Source organism: Mercurialis annua, linkage group LG5 (assembly GCF_937616625.2).
Source record: "Mercurialis annua linkage group LG5, ddMerAnnu1.2, whole genome shotgun sequence".
NCBI classification, from domain to species: Eukaryota; Viridiplantae; Streptophyta; class Magnoliopsida; order Malpighiales; family Euphorbiaceae; genus Mercurialis; species Mercurialis annua.
In genome coordinates, this window is record NC_065574.1 from 31,409,585 (window position 1) to 31,432,184 (window position 22,600).

Below are 22,600 nucleotides of genomic sequence, written 5' to 3' on the forward strand. Positions count from 1 at the left end.
AGATTTGTTTTGTAATGTTTTAAACGTTTAGATTAGTTTCATAATGTTTTAAACGTTTGGATTCTTTTCGTAACGTTTTAAACGTTTGGCTTAAATCGTAAAAAAAGTGACACGTTTGGATTTGTTTCGTAACGTTTAAAGACGTTAGGCTTAAATCGTTAAAGAGGTATAACGTTTGGATTAGTTTCGCAACGTTTGTAAACATTTGGCTTAAATTGCTAAAAAGGTGAAACATTTGTATTGATTTCGTAACGTTTTAAACGTTTGGCTTAAATCGCTAAAAAGGAGAAACGTTTCGATTTGTTTGGTAACATTTGTAAACGTTTGGCTTAAATCACTAAAAGGTTGAAACGTTTGAATTTTCTTTGTAACGTTTGTAAACATTTGGCTTTAATTGATAAAAAGGGGAAACGTTTGGATTGGTTTCTAACATTTTAAAAGTTTGGCTTAAATTGCTAAATCGGTGAAACATTTCGATTTGTTTCGTAATGTTTGTAAATGTTTGGCTTAAATAGCTAAAAAGGAGAAACGTTTGTATTTGTTATGTAAAGGTTTAAACGGTTGGATTTGTTTCGTAACGTTTTAAACGTTTGCCTTAAATCGCTAAAAAGGGGAAATGTTTGGATTTCTTTCGTAAAGTTTGTAAACGTTTGACTTAAATCGCTAAAAAGGTGAAACGTTTGGATTTGTTTCGTTACGTTTGTAAACGTTTGGCTTTAATTGCTAAAAACGGGAAACGTTTGGACTGGTTCCGTAACATTTTGAACGTTTGGCTTAAATTGCAAAAAAGGTGAAACGTTATGATTTGTTTTGTAACGTTTTAAACGTTTGGATTGGTTCCGTAACATTTTAAACATTTGGCTTAAATCGCTAAAAAGTTGAAATATTTGTATTTGTTTCTTAACGTTTGATAACGTTTGGCTTAAATCGCGAAAAAACTGAAACGTTTGGATTTGTTTTGTAACGTTTTAAACGTTTGGATTTGTTTTGTAATGTTTTAAACGTTTGGATTTGTTTTGTAACGTTTTAAACGTTTGGATTTGTTTCGTAACGTTTGTAAACATTTGGCTTAAATCGCTAAAAAGGGGAAACGTTTGGATTTGTTTCGTAAGGTTTTTAAACGTTTGGCTTAAATCGCTAAAAAAGTGAATTGTTTGGATTTATTTCGTTACGTTTGTACACGTTTGGCTTAAATAGCTAAAAAGGGCTAACATTTGGATTTGTTTCGTAATGTTTGTAAAAGTTCGGCTTAAATTGCTAAAAAGGGAAAACGTTTGGATTTGTTTAGTAAGGTTTGTAAACGTTTCGCTTAAATCGCCATAAATGCAAAACGTTTGGATTTGTTTTGTAATGTTTGTAAACGTTTGGCTTAAATTGCTAAAACATAGAAACGTTTAGATTTGTTTTGTAATGTTTTAAACGTTTGGATTTGTTTCGTAACGGTTTTAACATTTGGTTTAAATCTAAAAAGGTGAAACGTTTGTATTTGTTTCGAAACGTTTGTAAACGTTTGCTTAAATTGCTGAAAAGGTGAAACGTTTGGATTCGTTTCGAAACATTTTAATCATTTGGCTTAAATCGCTAAAAAGGTGAAACGTTTGGATTGATTTCGTAACGTTATAAACGTTTGGCTTAAATCGCTAAAAAGGTGAAACGTTTGGATTTGTTTCGTTACGTTTGTAAACGTTTGGATTAAACCGTTAAAAAGGTATAACGTTTAAATTTGTTTCGTAACGTTTGTAAACGTTTGGCTTAAATCGCTAAAAAGCTGAAACAGTTTGGATTAAACCGTTAAAAAGGTATAACGTTTGGCTTAAATCGCTTAGAAGGTGAAACATTTGCATTTGTTTCGTAAGGTTTGTAAACGCTTACTTAAATCGCTAAAAAGGTTAAACGTTTGGATTTGTTTTGTAACGTTTTAAACGTTTGGATTTGTTTTGTAATGTTTTAAACGTTTGGATTTGTTTTGTAACGTTTTAAACGTTTGGATTTGCTTCGTAACGTTTGTAAACATTTGGCTTAAATCGCTAAAAAGGGGAAACGTTTAGATTTGTTTCGTAAGGTTTGTAAACGTTTGGCTTAAATCGCTAAAAAGGTGAATTGTTTGGATTTGTTTCGTTACGTTTGTACACGTTTGGCTTAAATAGCTAAAAAGGGCTAAGATTTGGATTTGTTTCGTAATGTTTGTAAAAGTTTGGCTTAAATTGCTAAAAAGGGAAAACGCTTGGATTTGTTTAGTAAGGTTTGTAAACGTTTCGCTTAAATCGCCATAAATGCAAAACGTTTGGACTTGTTTTGTAATGTTTGTAAACGTTTGGCTTAAATTGCTAAAACAGAGAAACGTTTAGATTTGTTTTGTAATGTTTTAAACGTTTGGATTTGTTTCGTAACGTTTTTAACATTTGGTTTAAATCTAAAAAGGTGAAACGTTTGGATTTGTTTCGAAACGTTTGTAAACGTTTGCTTAAATTGCTAAAAAGGTGAAACGTTTGGATTGGTTTCGAAACATTTTAATCATTTGGCTTAAATCGCTAAAAAGGTGAAACGTTTGGATTGATTTCGTAACGTTATAAACGTTTGGCTTAAATCGCTAAAAAGGTCAAACGTTTGGATTTGTTTCGTTACGTTTGTAAACGTTTGGATTACACCGTTAAAAAGGTATAACGTTTAAATTTGTTTCGTAACGTTTGTAAACGTTTGGCTTAAATCGCTAAAAAGCTGAAACAGTTTGGATTAAACCTTTAAAAAGGTATAACGTTTGGCTTAAAGCGCTTAGAAGGTGAAACATTTGCATTTGTTTCGTAAGGTTTGTAAACGTTTACTTAAATCACTAAAAAGGTTAAATGTTTGGATTTGTTTCGTAACATTTTAGACGTTTGGCTTAAATCGCTAGAACGGAGAAACGTTTGGATTTGTTTTGTAACGTTTTAAACGTTTGGATTTGTTCCGTAACATTTTAAACGTTTGGCTTAAATCGCTAAAAAGGCGAAACGTTTGGATTTGTTTCGTAACGTTTGTAAACGTTTGGCTTAAATCGCTAAAAAGCTGAAACGTTTGGATTTGTTTCATAACGTTTTAAACGTTTGGATTGGTTTCGTAACGTTTTAAACGTTTGGATTGGTTTCGTAATGTTTTAAACGTTTGTCTTAAATCGTAAAAAAGGTCAAACGTTTGGATTTGTTTCGTAACATTTTAAACATTTGGATTGTTTTCGTAACATTTTAAACGTTTGGTTTAAATTGTAAAATGGGGAAACGTTTGGAATTGTTTCGAAATATTATGAAGATGTTTTGCATAAATCGTTAAATAGTGTAATATCCCGTATTTTTCTAACTTGTTCCGTTAATCCTAAACCGTACCTTGGGTTTGTTCGAGTGGTTCGACCACTTAGGTTCGCGTTTCGAAGGTTCCAAACCTTTTAAAATGTGTTTTAAGATGTATTAGAAGTAATCTCGGTGTTTGAATCGTTTTCGAATTGAATTTCAAAATCTCAATTTTTCATCGGAGACAGTAGCGTTTCGCGGGCGCGATCTGTATGGATCCCGGGCGCGAAGCATAGTTCGCGGGCGCGAAGCATAGTTCGCGGGCGCGAAGGATGTTTAGCGGGCGCGAAGCGTGACTGTTCAGTTCGTTGATTTCTATTTAAACTCACCTAATTCGACCTAAACTGATTTTACACTTTTCTAAAAACCCTAAAACGGCACATACTCTCTGATTTTCATATTCCACCTATTCCTAAGCCTTTGGTGATCATTAGTAAGTATTTTCATCATTTCTTTAAGGTTTAATTCATGTTTTATCTATCCTTGGGTTGTGTGCTCATTAGCTTTGGGTTGTTGTTCGTTCATAGGCTGATTTGGATTGTTCTTATTGCTGGGTTTTCTTGTTGTGTGTTATCTCAAAAGGTTAGTAGATCTAATCCCTTATTTTGTGTTGTTGAGATTGTTAGCTTTTCGATTGGATTCGATACATTGGGTGGTTTGAGTATATTTTCTGTTTGTATTGATTTTAAATCTGTAAATGGTTGATTTAAGGTGTTATTGGCTTGTTTATATTACTTGTACATTGGGTGGTTTTGTTTAGATGTTACAATTGAAAGGTTTATCAAATTGCTAACATTTTTGGGTTGTAAATTCTGTTTGGAAACTCTAATAAAATCTGAAAATTTCAAGCGAATGAATCATAGGGTGTTAGATACTTAATAATACTTTGGATGGCTTGGAGAAATCGTTTAACTGGATTAGTGTTGCATTTGATTAAAGTTTTTGGGCTAAACTCTATTTTGATTTAAAAACTAAAATCTGGAAATTTCTTTTAAAAAGGTTAAAAGGGTGTTTGTTAACATACTTAGGGTGATTTTAATCAAGTTACTAAGGGCTGGAAATTGTTTACTAATTGGTTTAAACTTATTTCAGGATGTTAGTTCTATCTTAGGTTGTGGTTTGATTTTGATTAAACTATATAAGGCATATAAGGGTGTTATTTATCATGTAAGGTTTTGATTGATTTATTCTATTTTCAAGTTGATACTTAAAAGATGTTGAATCTTATTGATTCTATTTAAGGTGTTATATTTCAATGTACTTGGGGTGCTACTTGCTAAGTGTTAGCAAGCTTAATTGTTTATGGCATTATTAAGTTTCAGTGTGAGTTCTTATTTAAAAAACTGAATTTGGTTTCATTTAAGGTTTGAATAAAGACTTTGGTTTTAAATTTGGTTTATGGTTGGGTCGGGTTAGACGTGGTCTTCCGACATGTTGTGTTAGGCTATACTGCAGTAAGGCCAACATACTACTTTGGGAACTGTTATTGTTTTGGAAGATTATTTAAGTATTTAAGACTTTGGTTTTGTTTTCAAAGATATGAACTCACCTAAACTGAACTTCCCTTATTTGGATAATTAGTTGTATGGATGTTTAGTTGTACTTTGATTGTTGGTTGCAATGCTAGTCCTATGTGGAGTCTAGTATTCTTAGAGATAGGGGTTGTTCGGAATTTAACTTATATTATGTTGGGTTAATTACATATAAAATCACCACCTTTACACGAAATTGCAAAAATAACACGACCTTTAAAACGTGGCAATTCAGGGCACCACCTTTCATTTCTTTTAAAAAATAACACGGGCACATTTTTAGTGGCATTTTTGCTGACGTGGCGTGACACGTGGCACTCTCATTGGGTGTCCAAGTCAGCAAAATTTTATCAAAAAATGTGCCCATGTTGTTTTTGAAAAGAAATGAAAGGCGATGCCCTGAATTGACACGTTTTAAAGGTCGTGTTATTTTTGAAAATTCGTGTAAAGGTGGTGATTTTATATGTAATTAACCCTATTATGTTTTAGACCCGTCGACTGCTCGTGCTACGGAGTCTATGCAGGGTTAACTGTTGCCAAGACTTACGTGGATAAGCAAGCAGTGAGTTTATAGTGTTATTTACCGCTTTATTAAGTACCGCACATAATTTTAGTATATCAAATGTTTGTGAACTATTTTAAGGATTATGGATCTGGATTGAAACGAGCTACTCGATAGGCTTGTATCGAGACTGTGTGCACCGGTAAGTACTTTGGGATTGGCTGACAAATGTCTGGCCTACTTTGGGAATCGATGAGGATATGTTCCCATCTACTTTGGGTTAAATACTTTGGGATTTCATTTCAATACTGTTTTCCATAATCAAGTATATATATTAGTATAAAAGGGTTTGTTTTAAGGGTTTTAAACTTAATAAATGTAAATAGCATTATGAGCTCATCTCAGTATATCTGACCCCGTTGTTTTCCAAACTTTCCAGGTTTATGATTTTGAGAGCGTTGGTCATCTCCGATCTTTTGATTCCTCAGAGGTCTTTTATGTTATCAGACTAGTTTACTATTTTACTTCTTAGACCGCAGTAGAACTAGTTGTCTATATTATTGTACTTTGGTGTGTCGTAGTGGTACGACTTTTATATTATTATACTTTAACATGTTACTTTGGATTATTATTATATGAGGCATGTTTCATAGTTTCGAATTGCTATCAATTAATTATACTAGAACTGCTATATAAGTTGTTAGACTTAGGCTGAAGTCTCGGTTGCCCCCGAGCATTGGTTTTCTTGAAGGTTTATATTAAATATAAGGTTTTCCGCGAGGCTTGCTACGGTTTTGGTACGACCATATCCATACCCTAGCGCCGGTCGCGATCCATGAAATTGGGTCGTGACAAATAGGGATAACGTTTCCATTTCTTTCGTAACGTTTGTAAACGTATGTCTTAAATCGCTAAAAAGGTAAAACGTCTGTATTGATTTCGGAACTTTTTAAACAATTGGCTAAATCGCTAAAAAGGTAAAACGTTTCGATTTGTTTGGTAACGTTTGTAAAATTTTGCGTAAATCGCTAAATAGGTGAAACGTTTGGATTTGTTTCGTAGCATTTTAAACGTTTGGATCGGTTTTGTAACGTTTTATATTTGATTTGTTTTGTAACGTTTTAAACGTTTGGATTTGTTTTGTAAGGTTTTTAAACATTTGGCTTAAATCGCTAGAAAGGGGAAACGTTTTGATTGGTTTCTAACGTTTTAAATGTTTCGCTTAAATCGCTAAAACGGAGAAACGTTTGGATTTGTTTCGTAATGTTTATAAATGTTTGGCTTAAATCGCTAAAAAAGAGAAACGTTTGGATTTGTTTTTTAACGTTTTAAACGTTTGGATTTGTTTCATAAAATTTTTAACGTTTGGTTTAAATCGCTAAAAAGGTGAAACGTTTGGATTTCTTTCGTAACATTTGTAGATGTTTGGCTTAAATTGCTAAAATGGAGAAACGTTTGAATTTGTTTTGTAACGTTTTAAACGTTTGGATTTGTTCCGTAACGTTTTAAGCGTTTGGCTTAAATCGCTAAAAAGGCGAAACGTTTAGATTTGTTTCGTAATGTTTGTAAACGTTTGGCTTAAATCGCTAAAAAGCTGAAACATTTGGATTTGTTTCGTAACGTTTTAAACGTTTGGATTGGTTTCGTAACATTTGGCTTAAATCATATAAAAGGTGAAACGTCTGGATTAGCTTTGTAACGTTTTAAACGTTTGGATTGTTTCCGTAACGTTTTAAACGTTTGGCTTAAATCGTATTAAATGTGAAACATTTGGATTTGTTTCGTAACGTTTGAAGACGTTTGGCTTAAATCGTTAAAGAGGTATAACGTTTGGATTTGTTTCATAACGATTGTAAAAATTTGGCTTAAATCGCTTAAAAGGTGAAACATTTATCTTGATTTCGTAACGTTTTAAACGTTTGGCTTAAATCGCTAAAATGGTGAAACATTTCGATTTGTTTGGTAACTTTTGTAAATGTTTGGCTTAAATCACTAAAAAGTTGAAGTGTTTGGATTTGTTTGATAACGTTTGTATTTGCGTAAATCGGTAAAAAGGTGCAACATTTGGATTTGTTTTGTATCGTTTCAAATGTTTGGTTTGGTTTCTGAACGTTTTCAATGTTTGGATTTATTTTGTAACGTTTTAAACGTTTGGATTGGCTTCGTAACGTTTGTAAACATTTGGCTTAAATCGCTAAAAAGGGGACACGTTTGGATTTGTTTCGTAAGGTTTGTAAACGTTTGGCTTAAATCGCTAAAAAGGTGAATTGTTTGGATTTGTTTCATTGCGTTTGTACACGTTTGGCTTAAATAGCTAAAAAGGGCTAACATTTGGATTCGTTTCGTAATGTTTGTAAAAGTTTGGCTTAAATTGCTAAAAAGGGAAAACGTTTGGATTTGTTTAGTAAGGTTTGTAAACGTTTCTCTTAAATCGCCTTAAATGCAAAACGTTTGGATTTAATTTGTAATGTTTGTAAACGTTTGGCTTAAATTGCTAAAACAGAGAAACGTTTAGATTTGTTTTGTAATGTTTTAAACGTTTGAATTTGTTTCGTAATGTTTTAAACGTTTGAATTTGTTTTGTAACGTTTTAAACGTTTGGATTTGTTCCGTAACGTTTTAAACGTTTGGCTTAAATCGCTAAAAAGGCGAAACGTTTAGAGTCATTTCCGTCGCAAATATAGTCGCAATTTTGACAGAATTATCTATTTTCCGTCTGTTTTTCCTATTCAATTCACGACGATTAAAATCTGTAAAATCTATTATTTGCAACTCTCATTAAAACTCAATTTCCAAAAACGACCGATTTCATATAAAAACATGTTATATTTTACATATCGTAAGAAAATATATAAAACAAGATAACACAAAATGTATGTATAAAAGTGACAAAATACAAAATGTCAGAAATACAAACGTGACACTACAAAGTCGGAGTGTCGTCATCGTCTGAAGGACCTGGGGGTGGGCGATACTGCGGAGGAAGAGTCTGCATCATCTTCGCCATCTCGGCCTGAATAATCTCGGCCATCCTCTCATTGGTTCTCGCCTGCTGGGCACGGAGATCCTCCACCTCAGTGGTAATCTGGCGCAGTCCGTCCTGGATCCCCGCCCGCACACGCCGCTCGATCTCCTCCTCAGTTCGCTGTGACTGTGTGGACCTGGTCCTCGCCCTACTAGACGTCGTCGTATCCACGTACGCACTAGTCGCTGAACCCAACCCGTAGACACGCCGCTTCTTGTTGACGCCCTCGATATCCAGAAATAGCTGCGTCTCGTCGACTTCTGCTGTGCTAGACGAACCACCCTCTCCGGTCGGCGGCTGCGATGCAGCAGCAAGTCTCTGAGCAATTGCATCCTACAAAAAGATTGAAAAACATATATATCACATAACGGCTAATTAAAACGTATAACATATGAAATGTAAGTATAAATCCTAACGAAAATTCGGCAGCATTTCCTCTATAATTTGATCAACACCCATTTTTCAGGGACATCCTGCAAACATATAGATTTCATATACAACCCACCGGCTGTTAACACACCTAATCTAACATTTACAATTTAAATTAAAACACATTTTACACTAATTTAATCTAACACTTGAGTAAAGTAAAACAACTACTAAAATTAGATTGTTTATGACTTACACTCATGTCTTGGGCCCTCTTGTCTACCATGACACCCTTATCAGCTTTCGTGGAGTGCATCCGAGTATACAGCTCCGTTGCGGTAGGCTTGCGGCCGAGCTCGTCAGCCTAATAGAATAATAAACAATTTGTTAGTTCATCAGAAAATCAGAAAATAAAAGATAGTTATAAATAAAAAAGAATTCTAGAAACAAACCAACACATCCATATGTCTGATGGCGGAACGGGATCCCCCTGTGTGGCGTACTGGTCCGGAACCGGCTCCAGCAGGCTCGCTCATCCGATTAGCGCGAGCTACATCGGACTTCTTCTTCTCGTCCTCTGACGCCCAGACGGCCTGCCAGGAATCCCAGATATCTTGGCTGATCGAGGTATGTTTGCCGTCCTTGTCTCTCATCCTGTGAATAACGTCCTTGTATCGGTTGGCAGCATGCGTCATGAATACACCTTTGATGACGTCGTCGCTGTAATCCGCCGTATCCCACCAGTATTCCTTCTGCAAAACATAAACACCAAGTTTGAGTTAGTAATTTTGCGTTAGTCTAAAATCAAACTTTAAAATTAACAATTTATTACCTTAAATTCCTCCCAATAGAAATCTCTCTGCTCTGGAGTCAGAAACCGCCAGGCTCGCCCATTCTCGAACCAGCACTTTCTAAAGATCTCCCGCATAGATCGGGAGATTGGTCCAGAGTTCAACAGCCTCTCCCTGCGAGGTTACAGCAAACTTTTATTACTTTCTATAGCAAAACGATAAAAAAAATTAAACTAACAATTTACATTCTTACCTGCTGGCGTCTGGGAAACACAGTGCCCTCCCCTGATCATCCAGCTCTGCAGGGGGCTCTCCTCGCTGTCGGGGCTGAACGGGGGGTGCCGCCTCCACCTCCTGCTGCTGATCCTGAACAGGAATATCCTCACCAGGGGCACGCACAGCTGGGTTACCCCGACCACGACCTCTAGCTGGGTTACCCCGACGTCCCCGACCTCTAGTCGGATCACCTGAACCACCCTGCCCTCTCATACCTGCAGACATTAAAATATGTTTCGTTCCACATATAACAATTTAACAATTATAACAAAACATTACAGAAAAATACATTATAAAAAAATACATTTTAATTGTTAACAATTTCATATATTTAAATTAATTAATACATTTAATAATATAACTAATTCATTACAATAATAAATGAATACAACTAACAAAAACTGCAAAAATATCAAATACGTCAGTCAAGTTGTTCTTCATCTTCGTCTGATGAGGATGGCGGAAATTCTTCTTCTTCATCTTCAGCAGGAGGGATTTGCAACGCATCTTCGTCCGCCACCTCATTCAGGTCAGCTAAATTTGTGGGATTGTCGTCCGTTTCAACTATAAGGGGATTTTCTTCAATGTCATCTTGAAAGGCCGGGATAATTGCATCGGGCATGTCAAGTTCTGATCGTGCCTTAATTTTGCAAACTGCCCACCAATTTACTTTGTCCCGTTTTCTACTTGGATATGGAAGGTAGTGAACTTGGTCAGCCTGTTCTGCCAAAATGAACGGTTCGTATTTATTGTACCTGCGTCTGTGATTAACATCTACCAAGTTGTATCGATTGGTAGTGTCCGTGCCTGTATCCGTAGGGTCGAACCATTCGCATTTGAAAATGACGGTCTGCTTCATTGGTAGAGCTGGATACTCTAACTCAATTATGTCCGTTAGCACTCCATAAAAGTCATTTTCACCCTCAACATATTCTGTTCCCCTTACGCACACACCGCTATTCATTGTAAGTTGATCCTGCCCATATTCCTGAGTCAGAAATTTGAAGCCATTTACATAGTATCCCTTATATGTGGTGACCTTTCTACACGGTCCCTTTGCGAGACTCAGAATAAACGGATTAGTACAGACAGTTGGATCTTTCACCTGTGGGGAGTTAGAAATTTGTAAGATTTATAAACCTTATTATTAAAATGGAAGTCCATTGTTATAAGATACGTACATATTGTTCGAACCAAGAGGCGAAATCACTTTCAAGCACTCTTTCAATTTCTGTTTCACTTATGTCACTGTTCCTTTCGCGCAATCCGGCCACAAAAACCCTTTAAATGGAAAAGGCCCAAACTAAATCAAATTCTAGCAAATATGTGAAATATTACACTATATTTAAATGCTTACCTTCGATAATCTTCGATTTCGGAACAATTCAGAAGAACATAGGTCCGAGCAGCGATGATCTCATCGTCTTCAAGATATCTCCTGCCGCTACCACGCAACGGCTTTCCCTTAGGTTTAAAAATTCCCAGTCTGTCGGCATCTTCATCGATATCCATATCACAAGTTTCATTTCTTCCCAAACGCACGGGTAACATCGGATCGCCTTCAGCAAAATAATAGGATGCAAATTTAGCGATTTCTTCTTGCAGATATCCACTACTAATGCTCCCTTCGACCCTGCCTTTATTAGTGACCTTTTTTTTCAATTTCCTCAAATATCTGCAACCGGATATTAATATTAGTAATATGAACAGATGGATTCGAGAAAAAACCATGACTAATTGATTACCTTTCAAATGGATACATCCAGCGATACTGAACCGGTCCTGCCATCATAGCTTCATACGGAAGATGCACGGGAAGATGCTCCATAGAGTCAAAAAAGCTGGGTGGAAATATACGTTCCAACTTACACAGGATTTTTGGGATCTCAGTTTCCATACGGTTTAGATCTTCCTGTGACAGTGACGTGGAAGTTAACTCCCTGAAGAAGATACTTAACTCTGTTAGAGGCTCCCACACATTTTTCGGAAGTAGCTCCCGAAGAGCGATTGGCAGAAGTCGTTGCATAAAAACATGGCAGTCATGACTTTTCATTCCATGCATTTTCAGCCCCTTTAGATCAACACATCTAGACAAGTTTGACGCGTACCCGTCTGGAAACTTTATTTTCTGAATCCACTCAAGCAAAACTCGTTTTGAATCCCTATCCAAAGCATACGTTGCCTTTGGAAATCTCCCAGTTGCCGGATCTTTAGCTAACCCTGGCCGATCACAGATGTCGTTCAACTCTTCACGAGATTTTGCATGGTCTTTTGTTTTCCCGGGGACATTGAGAACGGTATTAAAAATGTTATCGAAGACATTTTTCTCAATGTGCATGACATCGAGATTGTGACGTATTACATTCGTTCTCCAATAAGGCAAATCCCAAAAGATACTTTTTTTATTCCACCCATGATCTTTTGACAGTAATGCATTAGTAACTTTCGCACCAGGCTCAAATGCCTTCTTAAACCCCAGTCGATCAATCTCTGCTAACAGTTCATCTCCAGTTCTCACCCCTGCAAACCTTTTCCCGACCTCTCGTTTCCCCTTACGGAAATCAGTAACATTTCGACGGAATTGGTGATTCGGAGGCAAAAACTTGCGATGGCAATCAAACCACGATTGTTTACCGCTTTTATCCAGTGTGAATGCATCGGTGTTTTCCATGCAGTACGGGCATGCTTTTCTACCAGCAGTGCTCCAACCAGACAACATAGAATAAGCGGGAAAGTCATTTATTGTCCACATAAGAGCCGCTTTTAGTTGAAAATTCTGACGCTTATGAACGTCATATGTCTGGACTCCACATTCCCACAGTTGGTTCAACTCTGCAATCAGCGGCTGTAGGAAGATATCCATTAGGTGTTTTGGGTTTCTAGGCCCCGGTACCAAAACCGTTAAAAACATAAACTCATCCTTCATGCACATGCCTGGGGGGAGATTGTACGGCGTCAAAATGACCGGCCACGAGGAATACTGCTGCCCAAAATTGGTAAATGGCTGAAACCCATCGGAGCATAAGCCTAATCTGATATTTCTCCCTTCATCGGCAAACTCAGAATGCAGTTCACTAAAACGTTTCCAAGCCGGAGAGTCGGACGGGTGGCACATCTTATCACCATCCATCTCGTGGTCTGCGTGCCACGTCATATGCCGAGCAGTGGCTTTCGAAGCGTACAACCTCTGTAGCCTCGGAGTTATTGGAAAATAGAACATTTTACTATATGGCACGTTAGCCTTTCTTTTTGTGGATTTTCCGTGGGTCACAGGTTTCCACCGCGCATAATTGCAAACTTTGCAGCGCGTTAGATCCGCGTCCTCCCCCCAATAAATCATACAGTTATAAAAACAACAGTCAATAACCTCAACCGGCAACCCCAAACCTTTGACCAGCTTCTTAATTTTAGCAAAATTCGTTGGCATCTTGTTGTCCTCCGGGAGCAGCTCCTGTATCAATCCGCATACGTCGTCAACTAAAGCTACTGAACCCTTATGTCGACACTTGATCTCCATCACTTTAGCAGATGCAGAAAATGGAGAGTGTCTGCTATTCCCAGGCCATATGTCTTCTTCAGCCGCACGCATCATATCATAAAATTTTTGAGCTTCAGCATTCGGGAGCTCATCTTCAGGAAACGTTATTTCTGGACCGGCCGCATCAAGAATCATTCTTTGAGCGGAACTGAACTCACCTGGCCCCTCATCTTCATAGTCGAACTCAACATCCTGCTCCGGTAACTGTGCAAGGGGAGGGGGGTTCAAAACGCTCCCCTCGCCATGAAAAACCCATACTTGGTAACCTTTCACAAACCCATTCTTCAATAAATGGAATTCCACCTCATCGACATCCCGATAGCTTGTATTTCGACAACCTCTCTTAGGGCAGGGGCATTTTATCTGTACCCCACTCATACAAGCCGGATGCCGTAATGCAAACCGGACAAACTCCTTCACATGCTCCTTATACCCTGTGGTTAGCAGCCCGTTTGTGTGGCTCCTGTACATCCAACTGCGGTCCGTCTCCATTTCTGTAGCGCGGATAATTAGAGGTGGGGTTTTCACTCGAGATAAGCAAAGTCAATGTAATTGACTGCTGAAAAGGTAGGGCCCTATCCCATTCGCAAAACAGGCGCCCCGTAACTCGGCCACGATATATGCCTAGCAACGGAGAAAAATATTCGGCAGCCTTCCGGCGTCGTTCTCCTTTAGTGCGATATTTAGTATATGCGTTGTAACGCTAATTATATATTCCTCGAGGAATAAGCGTTACAAAACATATACTAAACATCCACCCGGAGAACAAACGCTAGAAAACAACCGAATATTTTTCTACCGCTACTAGACATATATGGTTTTTCGTGATCGAGTTACGGAAGCACAAGTTTTGCGAACTGTACAAACTGTACAATCCCGTGTCGTTCAATCTCTTGAACACACGGGACGGGAACTCTACGGCTAGGTTTACGATTTTATTCGGTGGGAATAAAATCGAGGTTTATTTAGGTTGATTATCGTAAATAAAATATATTCCAACTAAAATAAATCAAATTAATTGAGTGACAAAACCTACTTGTTGAAGGGCAGAACCGCAAAGAGAAGGTGAAACGTCCGGATCAATCGGAACCACGGTGCGCGGGCTATCAAGGGCTATAAAAAATACGTATTAATAAAAACAAATTCTAATTAAAAATCGGCAGCACTTCCCCTAAAAATGAGCATCACCCATTTTTCAGGGAAGTCCTGCAAGCAAATAACAATACACAAAACCATCAAGTTTATCGCAAATAATTGAAATAGTATTGATTAGCTTAAATTATTATCTAATCCAATTAACTAATTAAATTGAACAACAAACTAACAAATTGTTAACAATTAAAAAACTTATAATATAATCATTAAATTAATCTATTTTAATCAACCAATAATAATAAAAATATTAACACGCAACTTTATTAAACTAATTAAACAATTAAACCTAGAAATATCTAGCTAACAATTTTAATCTAATTTAACCTAACAAATATTAAACAACTTTTTAAAAAAACAATAGAATTTTATTAAAATTAATATATTTTATTATAACAATTCAACTTAATTCTAATATAATTTTTAAAACGTAAAATAAAACCATATTAACCTAAAACACAAAATTAACCCTTAAACTAAAATAACCTATAATTAATATAATAATTAACTTAAACATTTTTTAACCTAATTTTCTTAAATTTTAATATAATAATTAACTTAATAGTGTAATAATACTAAAAATGAATTTAACATAATTTGCATTAAATTAATCTAATTATAAAATAATTTAAAAACAGAAAAATTAATTAATTATTAAATAATATAAAAACAGAAAATTAAATATAAAATATATTATAATTTAATCTAAACTAACCTAATTTAAACAAACATAATCAAATTAAATATAAATTAACCTAATTAAACCTAAATTAATTAATTAATCTATATAAATTAACTGATTTAATAAATAAAAAAAACTTACCTCAAGAAATAATCAGTAGGTCGATGCCGGAGAGGAGAGGAAGAAACGGCGCCGGAGAAAGGTGAGGATGCCGCCGGAAAATGGAAGAAATCCGAGGGAGGCGCGGCGAGCAGCAAACGGCGAAGAGAATGACGCGGCGAGGAGGGAACGGACCTACGGCGGTGTGATGGCGAGGAGGAACGGACAGACGACGGACGGCTTGGTGGAGAGGGAAGGGAAGCAGTTTTCAATTTTCAGAAAAATGTAAGAAACGGCTGAAGAAGAAGAACTGGGCGCGTTTTGTTAGGGCTGCAAAATTTGCGACGGACTATAGCGTCCGTCGCAAATTGTGCTTTAATGAAACGGTTCGTTTCATTGAAGCACAATTTGCGACGGCCACTAACGTCCGTCGCAAGTTTTGCGACGGCTACTACCGTCCGTCGCAAATTTTGCGACGGCAACTACCTTCCGTCGCAAATTTTGCGACGGCTAACTTTTTCGTCGCAAATCTGTTGAATGAAACGACTCGTTTCATTCAACAAATAAAATTAGCGACGGATATTTATGTCCGTCGCTAATTTTTTTGGCAAAACAAAAGGCGGGAATGGTCCCGCCAAGAAGGTGACGGATTTGCGACGGACTGTCCGTCGCAAATCTGGCGGGAGCATTCCCGCCATCAATTCGTAGGAAAACTGCGACGGAACGCGTATCCGTCGCAGATTCCGTCGTTAAAAAAGGAAATTTGCGACGGATATTTAATCCGTCGCAAATTTCCGTCGCAAAAACCATGATTTCTAGTAGTGTTTGTAAACGTTTGGCTTAAATCGCTAAAAAGCTGAAACATTTGGATTTGTTTCGTAACGTTTTAAACGTTTGGATTGGTTTCGTAACGTTTGGCTTAAATCATATAAAAGGTGAAACGTCTGGATTAGCTTTGTAACGTTTTAAACTTTTGGATTGTTTCCGTAACGTTTTAAACGTTTGGCTTAAATCGTATTAAATGTGAAACGTTTGGATTTGTTTCGTAACGTTTGAAGACGTTTGGCTTAATTCGTTAAAGAGGTATAACGTTTGGATTTGTTTCGTAACGATTGTAAAAATTTGGCTTAAATCGCTTAAAAGGTGAAACATTTATCTTGATTTCGTAACGTTTAAACGTTTGGCTTAAATCGCTAAAATGGTGAAACATTTCGATTTGTTTTGGTAAGGTTTGTAAATGTTTGACTTAAATCACTAAAAAGTTGAAGCGTTTGGATTTGTTTGATAACGTTTGTATTTGCGTAAATCGGTAAAAAGGTGCAACATTTGGATTTGTTTCGTATCGTTTCAAATGTTTGGATTTGTTTCTTAACGTTTTAAATGTTTGGATTTGTTTTGTAACGTTTTAAACGTTTGGATTGGCTTCGTAACGTTTGTAAACATTTGGCTTAAATCGCAAAAAAGGGGACACGTTTGGATTTGTTTCGTAAGGTTTGTAAACGTTTGGATTAAATCGCTAAAAAAGTGTATTGTTTGGAATTGTTTCGTTGCGTTTGTACACGTTTGGCTTAAATAGCTAAAAAGGGCTAACATTTGGATTCGTTTCGTAATGTTTGTAAAAGTTTGGCTTAAATTGCTAAAAAGGGAAAACGTTTGGATTTGTTTAGTAAGGTTTGTAAACGTTTCGCTTAAATCGCCTTAAATGCAAAACGTTTGGATTTGTTTTGTAATGTTTGTAAACGTTTGGTTTAAATTGCTAAAACAGAGAAACGTTTAGATTTGTTTTGTAATGTTTTAAACGTTTGGATTTGTTTCGTAATGTTTTAAACGTTTGAATTTGTTTTGTAAAGTGTTAAACGTTTGGATTTGTTCCGTAACGTTTTAAACGTTTGGCTTAAATCGCTAAAAAGGCGAAACGTTTAGATTTGTTTCGTAATGTTTGTAAACGTTTGGCTTAAATCGCTAAAAAGCTGAAACATTTGGATTTGTTTCGTAAGGTTTTAAACGTTTGGATTGGTTTCGTAATGTTTGGCATAAATCATATAAAAGGTGAAACGTCTGGATTAGCTTTGTAACGTTTTAAACTTTTGGATTGTTTCCGTAACGTTTTAAACGTTTGGCTTAAATCGTATTAAATTTGAAACGTTTGGATTTGTTTCGTAACGTTTGAAGACGTTTGGCTTAAATCGTTAAAGAGGTATAACGTTTGGATTTGTTTCGTAACGATTGTAAAAATTTGGCTTAAATCGCTTAAAAGGTGAAACATTTATCTTGATTTCGTAACGTTTAAATGTTTGGCTTAAATCGCTAAAATGGTGAAACATTTCGATTTGTTTTGGTAAGGTTTGTAAATGATTGGCTTAAATCACTAAAAAGTTGAAGCGTTTTGATTTGTTTGATAACGTTTGTATTTGCGTAAATCGGTAAAAAGGTGCAACATTTGGATTTGTTTCGTATCGTTTCAAATGTTTGGATTGGTTTCTTAACGTTTTAAATGTTTGGATTTGTTTTGTAACGTTTTAAACGTTTGTATTTGCTTCGTAACGTTTGTAAACATTTGGCTTAAATCGCTAAAAAGGGGAAACGTTTGGATTTGTTTCGTAAGGTTTGTAAACGTTTGGCTTAAATCGCTAAAAAGGTGAATTGTTTGGATTTGTTTCGTTGCGTTTGTACACGTTTGGCTTAAATAGCTAAAAAGGGCTAACATTTGGATTTGTTTCGTAATGTTTGTAAAAGTTTGGCTTAAATTGCTAAAAAGGGAAAAAGATTGGATTTGTTTAGTAAGGTTTGTAAACGTTTCACTTAAATCGCCATAAATGCAAAACGTTTGGATTTGTTTTGTTGTTTGTAAACGTTTGGCTTAAATTGCTAAAAAAAGGGGAAACGTTTGGATTGGTGTCTAACGTTTTAAACTTTTGGCTTAAATCGCTAAAAAGGGGAAACATTTGGATTTGTTTCTGGATGTTTGTAAACGTTTGGCTTAAATCGCTAAAAAGGAGAAACATTTGGATTTGTTTTGTAATGTTTTAAATGTTTGGATTTGTTTCGTAACGTTTTAAACGTTTGGCTTAAATCGCTAAAAAGGTGAAACGTTTGGATTTGTTTCGTAACGTTTGGCTTTAATCGCTAAAAAGGTGAAATGTTTGGATTTGTTTTGTTACGTTTGTAAATGTTTGGCTTAAATCGCTAAAAAGGTGAAACGTTTGGATTAATTTCGTAACGCTTTACACGTTTGGGTTAAATAGTTAAAAAGGTGAAACGTTTGGATTTGTTTCGTAACATTTGTAAACGTTTGGCTTAAATCGCTAAAACAAAGAAATGTTTTAATTTATTTTGTAACGTTTTAAACGTTTGGATTTGTTACGCAACGTTTTAAATGTTGGTGCAGCGGGACGTGAGGGTCTGAATCGTATATTTCAATTCAAAATTGGAATTCCAACAATTCGGATCCAGAAATTGATCATATCAATAACAAATGGATCGTCGTATCATCTAGTAATTAAACCACGCATCTAGAAACCGTAAGAAGAATGTCGATTCCCCAACGATAATTGTACTCCCGATAGTACAGCGACCTCAAACTCGTCCACACGAGTATGCGTCCGATTGAATCCTCGCCTTGAAGTAATCTGCAAGATTTCCTCTTGCCGAGATACCCTAAGCTCAAACTCTTGCCTCGATTACGTCTTTGATGGGATGTATGAAAAACTTTCTCCAAGCTTTTCTATGTTTCATGATTACTTGAACTCCTTCAAATATGCTCTCTTAAGTGTGGTGTTTGTATAATGAGCAAAGGCAACCTCTATTTATAGGGTAGAGCTTTACTTAAGAATGCAACACCTCACATGCTAGGTGTCACACACCAAGCAAAGGTGTTTCCACCATTCCACACCTCACATGCTAGGTGTCACACACCAAGCATAGGTGTTTCCACCATCTGACACATCACATGCTAGGTGTCACACATCAAGCATAGGTGTTGCCACCTTCAGACACATCGGATGCTAGGTGTCACACACAGAGACATACATGACATCATCACTTGACATCATCAAATGACATCATCACATGATATCATCGTGACATCATCATATGACGTCATCGTGACATCATCACATGACATCATCACGTGACATCATCATATTAACTTGGATAAAATACAATTAGGTGCCTACTAATTTATAACTCTTACAAATTAGTCCCTAATTTATACTTGTTTGTTCATCTTAGATTAATTTCTGAGATATGCTAGTATATATATGCAATCGATCTCTCGTAAACTCAATCGGTTGCACACCCTATTGTGTATGACTAACTAGGTTCACATCTATATGGCAACGAGAGTTATAAGAAATGCCTTTTTTATATTAAATAATTAAATCCCATTAATTATTAATTCTGGTAGATCGTGAGTGACGTCTAGCAACATATCACGACCCCCAAATAGATATGAATGTTTCAATGTATTCTTTATGAACCAATGTTCATAGTTACCGTACACTCAAAATTCCCTTCATCTAAGATTCTGATCTCGACGAGTGTCACAGTTAAGTCAAACACTGTGTATCTTGATCATATGACCTCATCTCGGTTCTTATTCTTGATAAATATTACTTCCACTAGAAACAACTTTCTAAGTAAGTCATATACACCTGCACATGTTTTATTATCCATCAAGAACAATTTGAGATAGAATAGAATCTTTTCCCGTTCATCCGGAGTGATAAATCCTCTCTTGGTTAAACCCCTATCTCCATATACAACTAACTAGAGCCAACACATCCCGCAACCCTAACTCATGAAAGATCTAGGGATAAGGAGTATCAAACTCTAATCACCTATATACAAGATAGTGTCACCGCAAGTCAAAGGACATATGTACAATTATGAACTAGATGACATTAAATTGACTTTGATGAAATACCATGTATTAGTCATCTAGCGTCACTTGTTCGACCCACTCAACATATTGAGTGTCCACATGTTTATCCTGATCCTGATCAAGTAGTATAAGACTCACTACTTCCTATAATTAGTAACTCCTTACTAATCAGGAGAATAAACAGAGGTGACAATCTTTCCGGGATAATACGATGCCCTTATTCGTAGGACCCCATCGATCGTGAACTTTTATTTAGATCACCTGTATAATAGAATCTGTAACTCATATTCTTAACACCATAAGAATAGATTCTATCACAATGTGATAAGGACAATACGTAATATATGAACACTTAGTTGATGAGACACTTAGTTCAATTAGAACATATATATCTTTGCCATTGGGATTAGTTTTACAAATATACATGATCAAATGGCCCTAGGGCACATACTACTAATATTAAACGTTTGGATTAAATCGCTTAAAAGGTGGAACGTTTGGATTTTGTTCTTAACGTTTGTAAATGTTTGTCTTAAATAGCTAAAAAGGTGAAACGTTTGGATTGGTTTCGTAACATTTTAAACGTTTGGCTTAAATCGCTAAAAAGGTGAAACATTTGGATTTGTTTTGTAGCATTTGTAAACGTTTGGCTTAAACCGTTAAAAAGGTGAAACGTTTGGATTTTTTTCGTAACATTTGGAAACGTTTCCTTAAATCGCTAAAAAGGTGAAAAGTTTGGATTTGTTTCGTATCGTTTTAAACGTTTGGATTGGTTTCATAATGTTTCAAACGTTTGGATTTGTTTCGTAATGTTTTAAACATTTGGATTTGTTTCGTAACGTTTGTAAATGTTTTGCTTAAATTGCTAAAAAGGTGAAACGTGTGGATTTGTTTCATAATGTTTGAAAACGATTGGCTTAAATTGTTAAAATGGGGAAATGTTTGGATTTGTTTCGTAACGTTTGTAAACGTTTGGCTTAAATCGCTAAAAATGGGAAACGTTTGGATTTGTTTCGTAGCATTTGTAAACGTTTGGCTTAAATCGCTAAAAAGGGGAAACGTTTGGATTTGTTTCGTAATGTTTTAAACATTTGGATTTGTTTCGTAATGTTTTAATTCGTAACGTTTGCAAACGTTTGGCTTTAATTGCTAAAAAGGTGAAACGTTTGGTTTTGTTTCAAAATGTTTGAAAATGATTTGCTTAAATTTTTAAAATGGGGAAATGTTTGGATTTGTTTCGTAACATTTGTAAACGTTTGGCTTAAATCGCTAAAAAGGGAAAACGTTGGGGATTTGTTTCGTAACGTTTGTAAACGTTTGGTTTAAATCGCTAAAGAGGGGAAACGTTTCGATTTGTTTCGTAACGTTTGTAAACGTTTGGATTGAATCGATAAAAAGGAGAAACATTTTTATTGATTTTGTAACGTTTTAAACGTTTCGCTTCTAAAAAGGGGAAACGTTTCTATTTGTTTCGTAAAGTTTGTAAACGTTTGGTTTAAATCGCTAAAAGTGTGAAACGTTTGGATTTGTTTCGTAACGTTTGTAAATGTTTGGCTTAAATCGCTAAAAATGTGAAACGTTTGGATTTTTTTCGTAACGTTTTAGACGTTTTGATTTTTTTCGTAACTTTGGTAAACGTTTGACTAAAATCGCTAAAAAAGGGAAACGTTTGGATTTGTTTCGTAACGTTTGGCTTAAATTGCTAAAAAGGTGAAACGTTTTTATTAATTTCGTAACGTTTTAAACATTTGGCTTAAATTGCTTAAAAGGTTAAACGTTTCTATCTGTTTCGTAAAGTTTGTAAACGTTTCGCTTAAATCGCTAAAAAGTTGAAACGTTTGGATTTGTTTCATAACGTTTTTAAACGTTTTCTTAAATCGCTAAAAAGATGAAACGTTTGGATTTGTTGCGTATCGTTTTAAATGTTTGGATATTTTTCGTAACGTTTTAAATGTTCGATTTGTTTCGTGACGTTTTACACGTTTGGATTTATTTCGTAATGTTTGGCTTAAATCGTTAAAAAGGGTAAACGTTTTGATTTGTTTCGTAATGTTTGTAAATGTTTGGCTTAAATCGCTAGAAAGGTGAAACGTATGGATTTGTTTCGTAGCGTTAGTAAACTTTTGGCTTAAATTGATAAAAAGGGGAAACGTTTGGATTGGTTTCTAACGTTTTCAACGTTTGGCTTAAATGACTAAAAAGGAGAAAACTTTGGATTTGTTTTGTAACGTTGTAAACGTTTTGATTGGTTTCGTATCATTTGTAAACGTTTGTCTTAAATCGCTAAAAAGGTGAAACGTTTGGTTAAGTTTCGTAACGTTTGTAAATGTTTGGCTTAAATCGCTAAAAAGGGTAAAAGTTTGGATTGGCTTCGTAACGTTTTAAACGTTTTGCTTAAATCGCTAAAACAGAGAAATGTTTGGATTAGC

At 35.8% G+C, this 22,600-nt stretch overlaps 2 protein-coding genes across 3 annotated transcripts; both read right to left on the reverse strand.

Annotated features, from left to right (window-relative positions):
- Positions 1–8,158: 8,158 nt before the first annotated feature.
- Positions 8,159–14,469, reverse strand: LOC126680072 (uncharacterized). Of its 2 annotated transcripts, XM_050375115.2 has the most exons (6): positions 14,393–14,469; positions 9,796–10,033; positions 9,584–9,716; positions 9,204–9,503; positions 9,008–9,115; positions 8,160–8,715 (listed from the first exon to the last, which is right to left on the reverse strand). In XM_050375115.2, exons 2-6 carry the CDS (start codon positions 10,029–10,031, stop codon positions 8,281–8,283), a joined length of 1,212 nt encoding a protein of 403 aa, XP_050231072.1. In that variant the 5' UTR covers positions 10,032–10,033; positions 14,393–14,469; the 3' UTR covers positions 8,160–8,280. The 2 variants fall into 2 exon arrangements, with proteins under 2 accessions (XP_050231071.1, XP_050231072.1); XM_050375114.2 differs by lacking the exon at positions 14,393–14,469 and having other exon boundaries at positions 8,159–8,715; positions 9,796–10,077.
- LOC126680071 (uncharacterized) lies at positions 10,124–14,347 on the reverse strand. Its single transcript, XM_050375113.2, has 4 exons — positions 11,564–14,347; positions 11,176–11,493; positions 11,000–11,099; positions 10,124–10,923 (listed from the first exon to the last, which is right to left on the reverse strand). Exons 1-4 carry the CDS (start codon positions 13,846–13,848, stop codon positions 10,240–10,242), a joined length of 3,387 nt encoding a protein of 1,128 aa, XP_050231070.1. The 5' UTR covers positions 13,849–14,347; the 3' UTR covers positions 10,124–10,239.
- Positions 14,470–22,600: the final 8,131 nt, after the last annotated feature.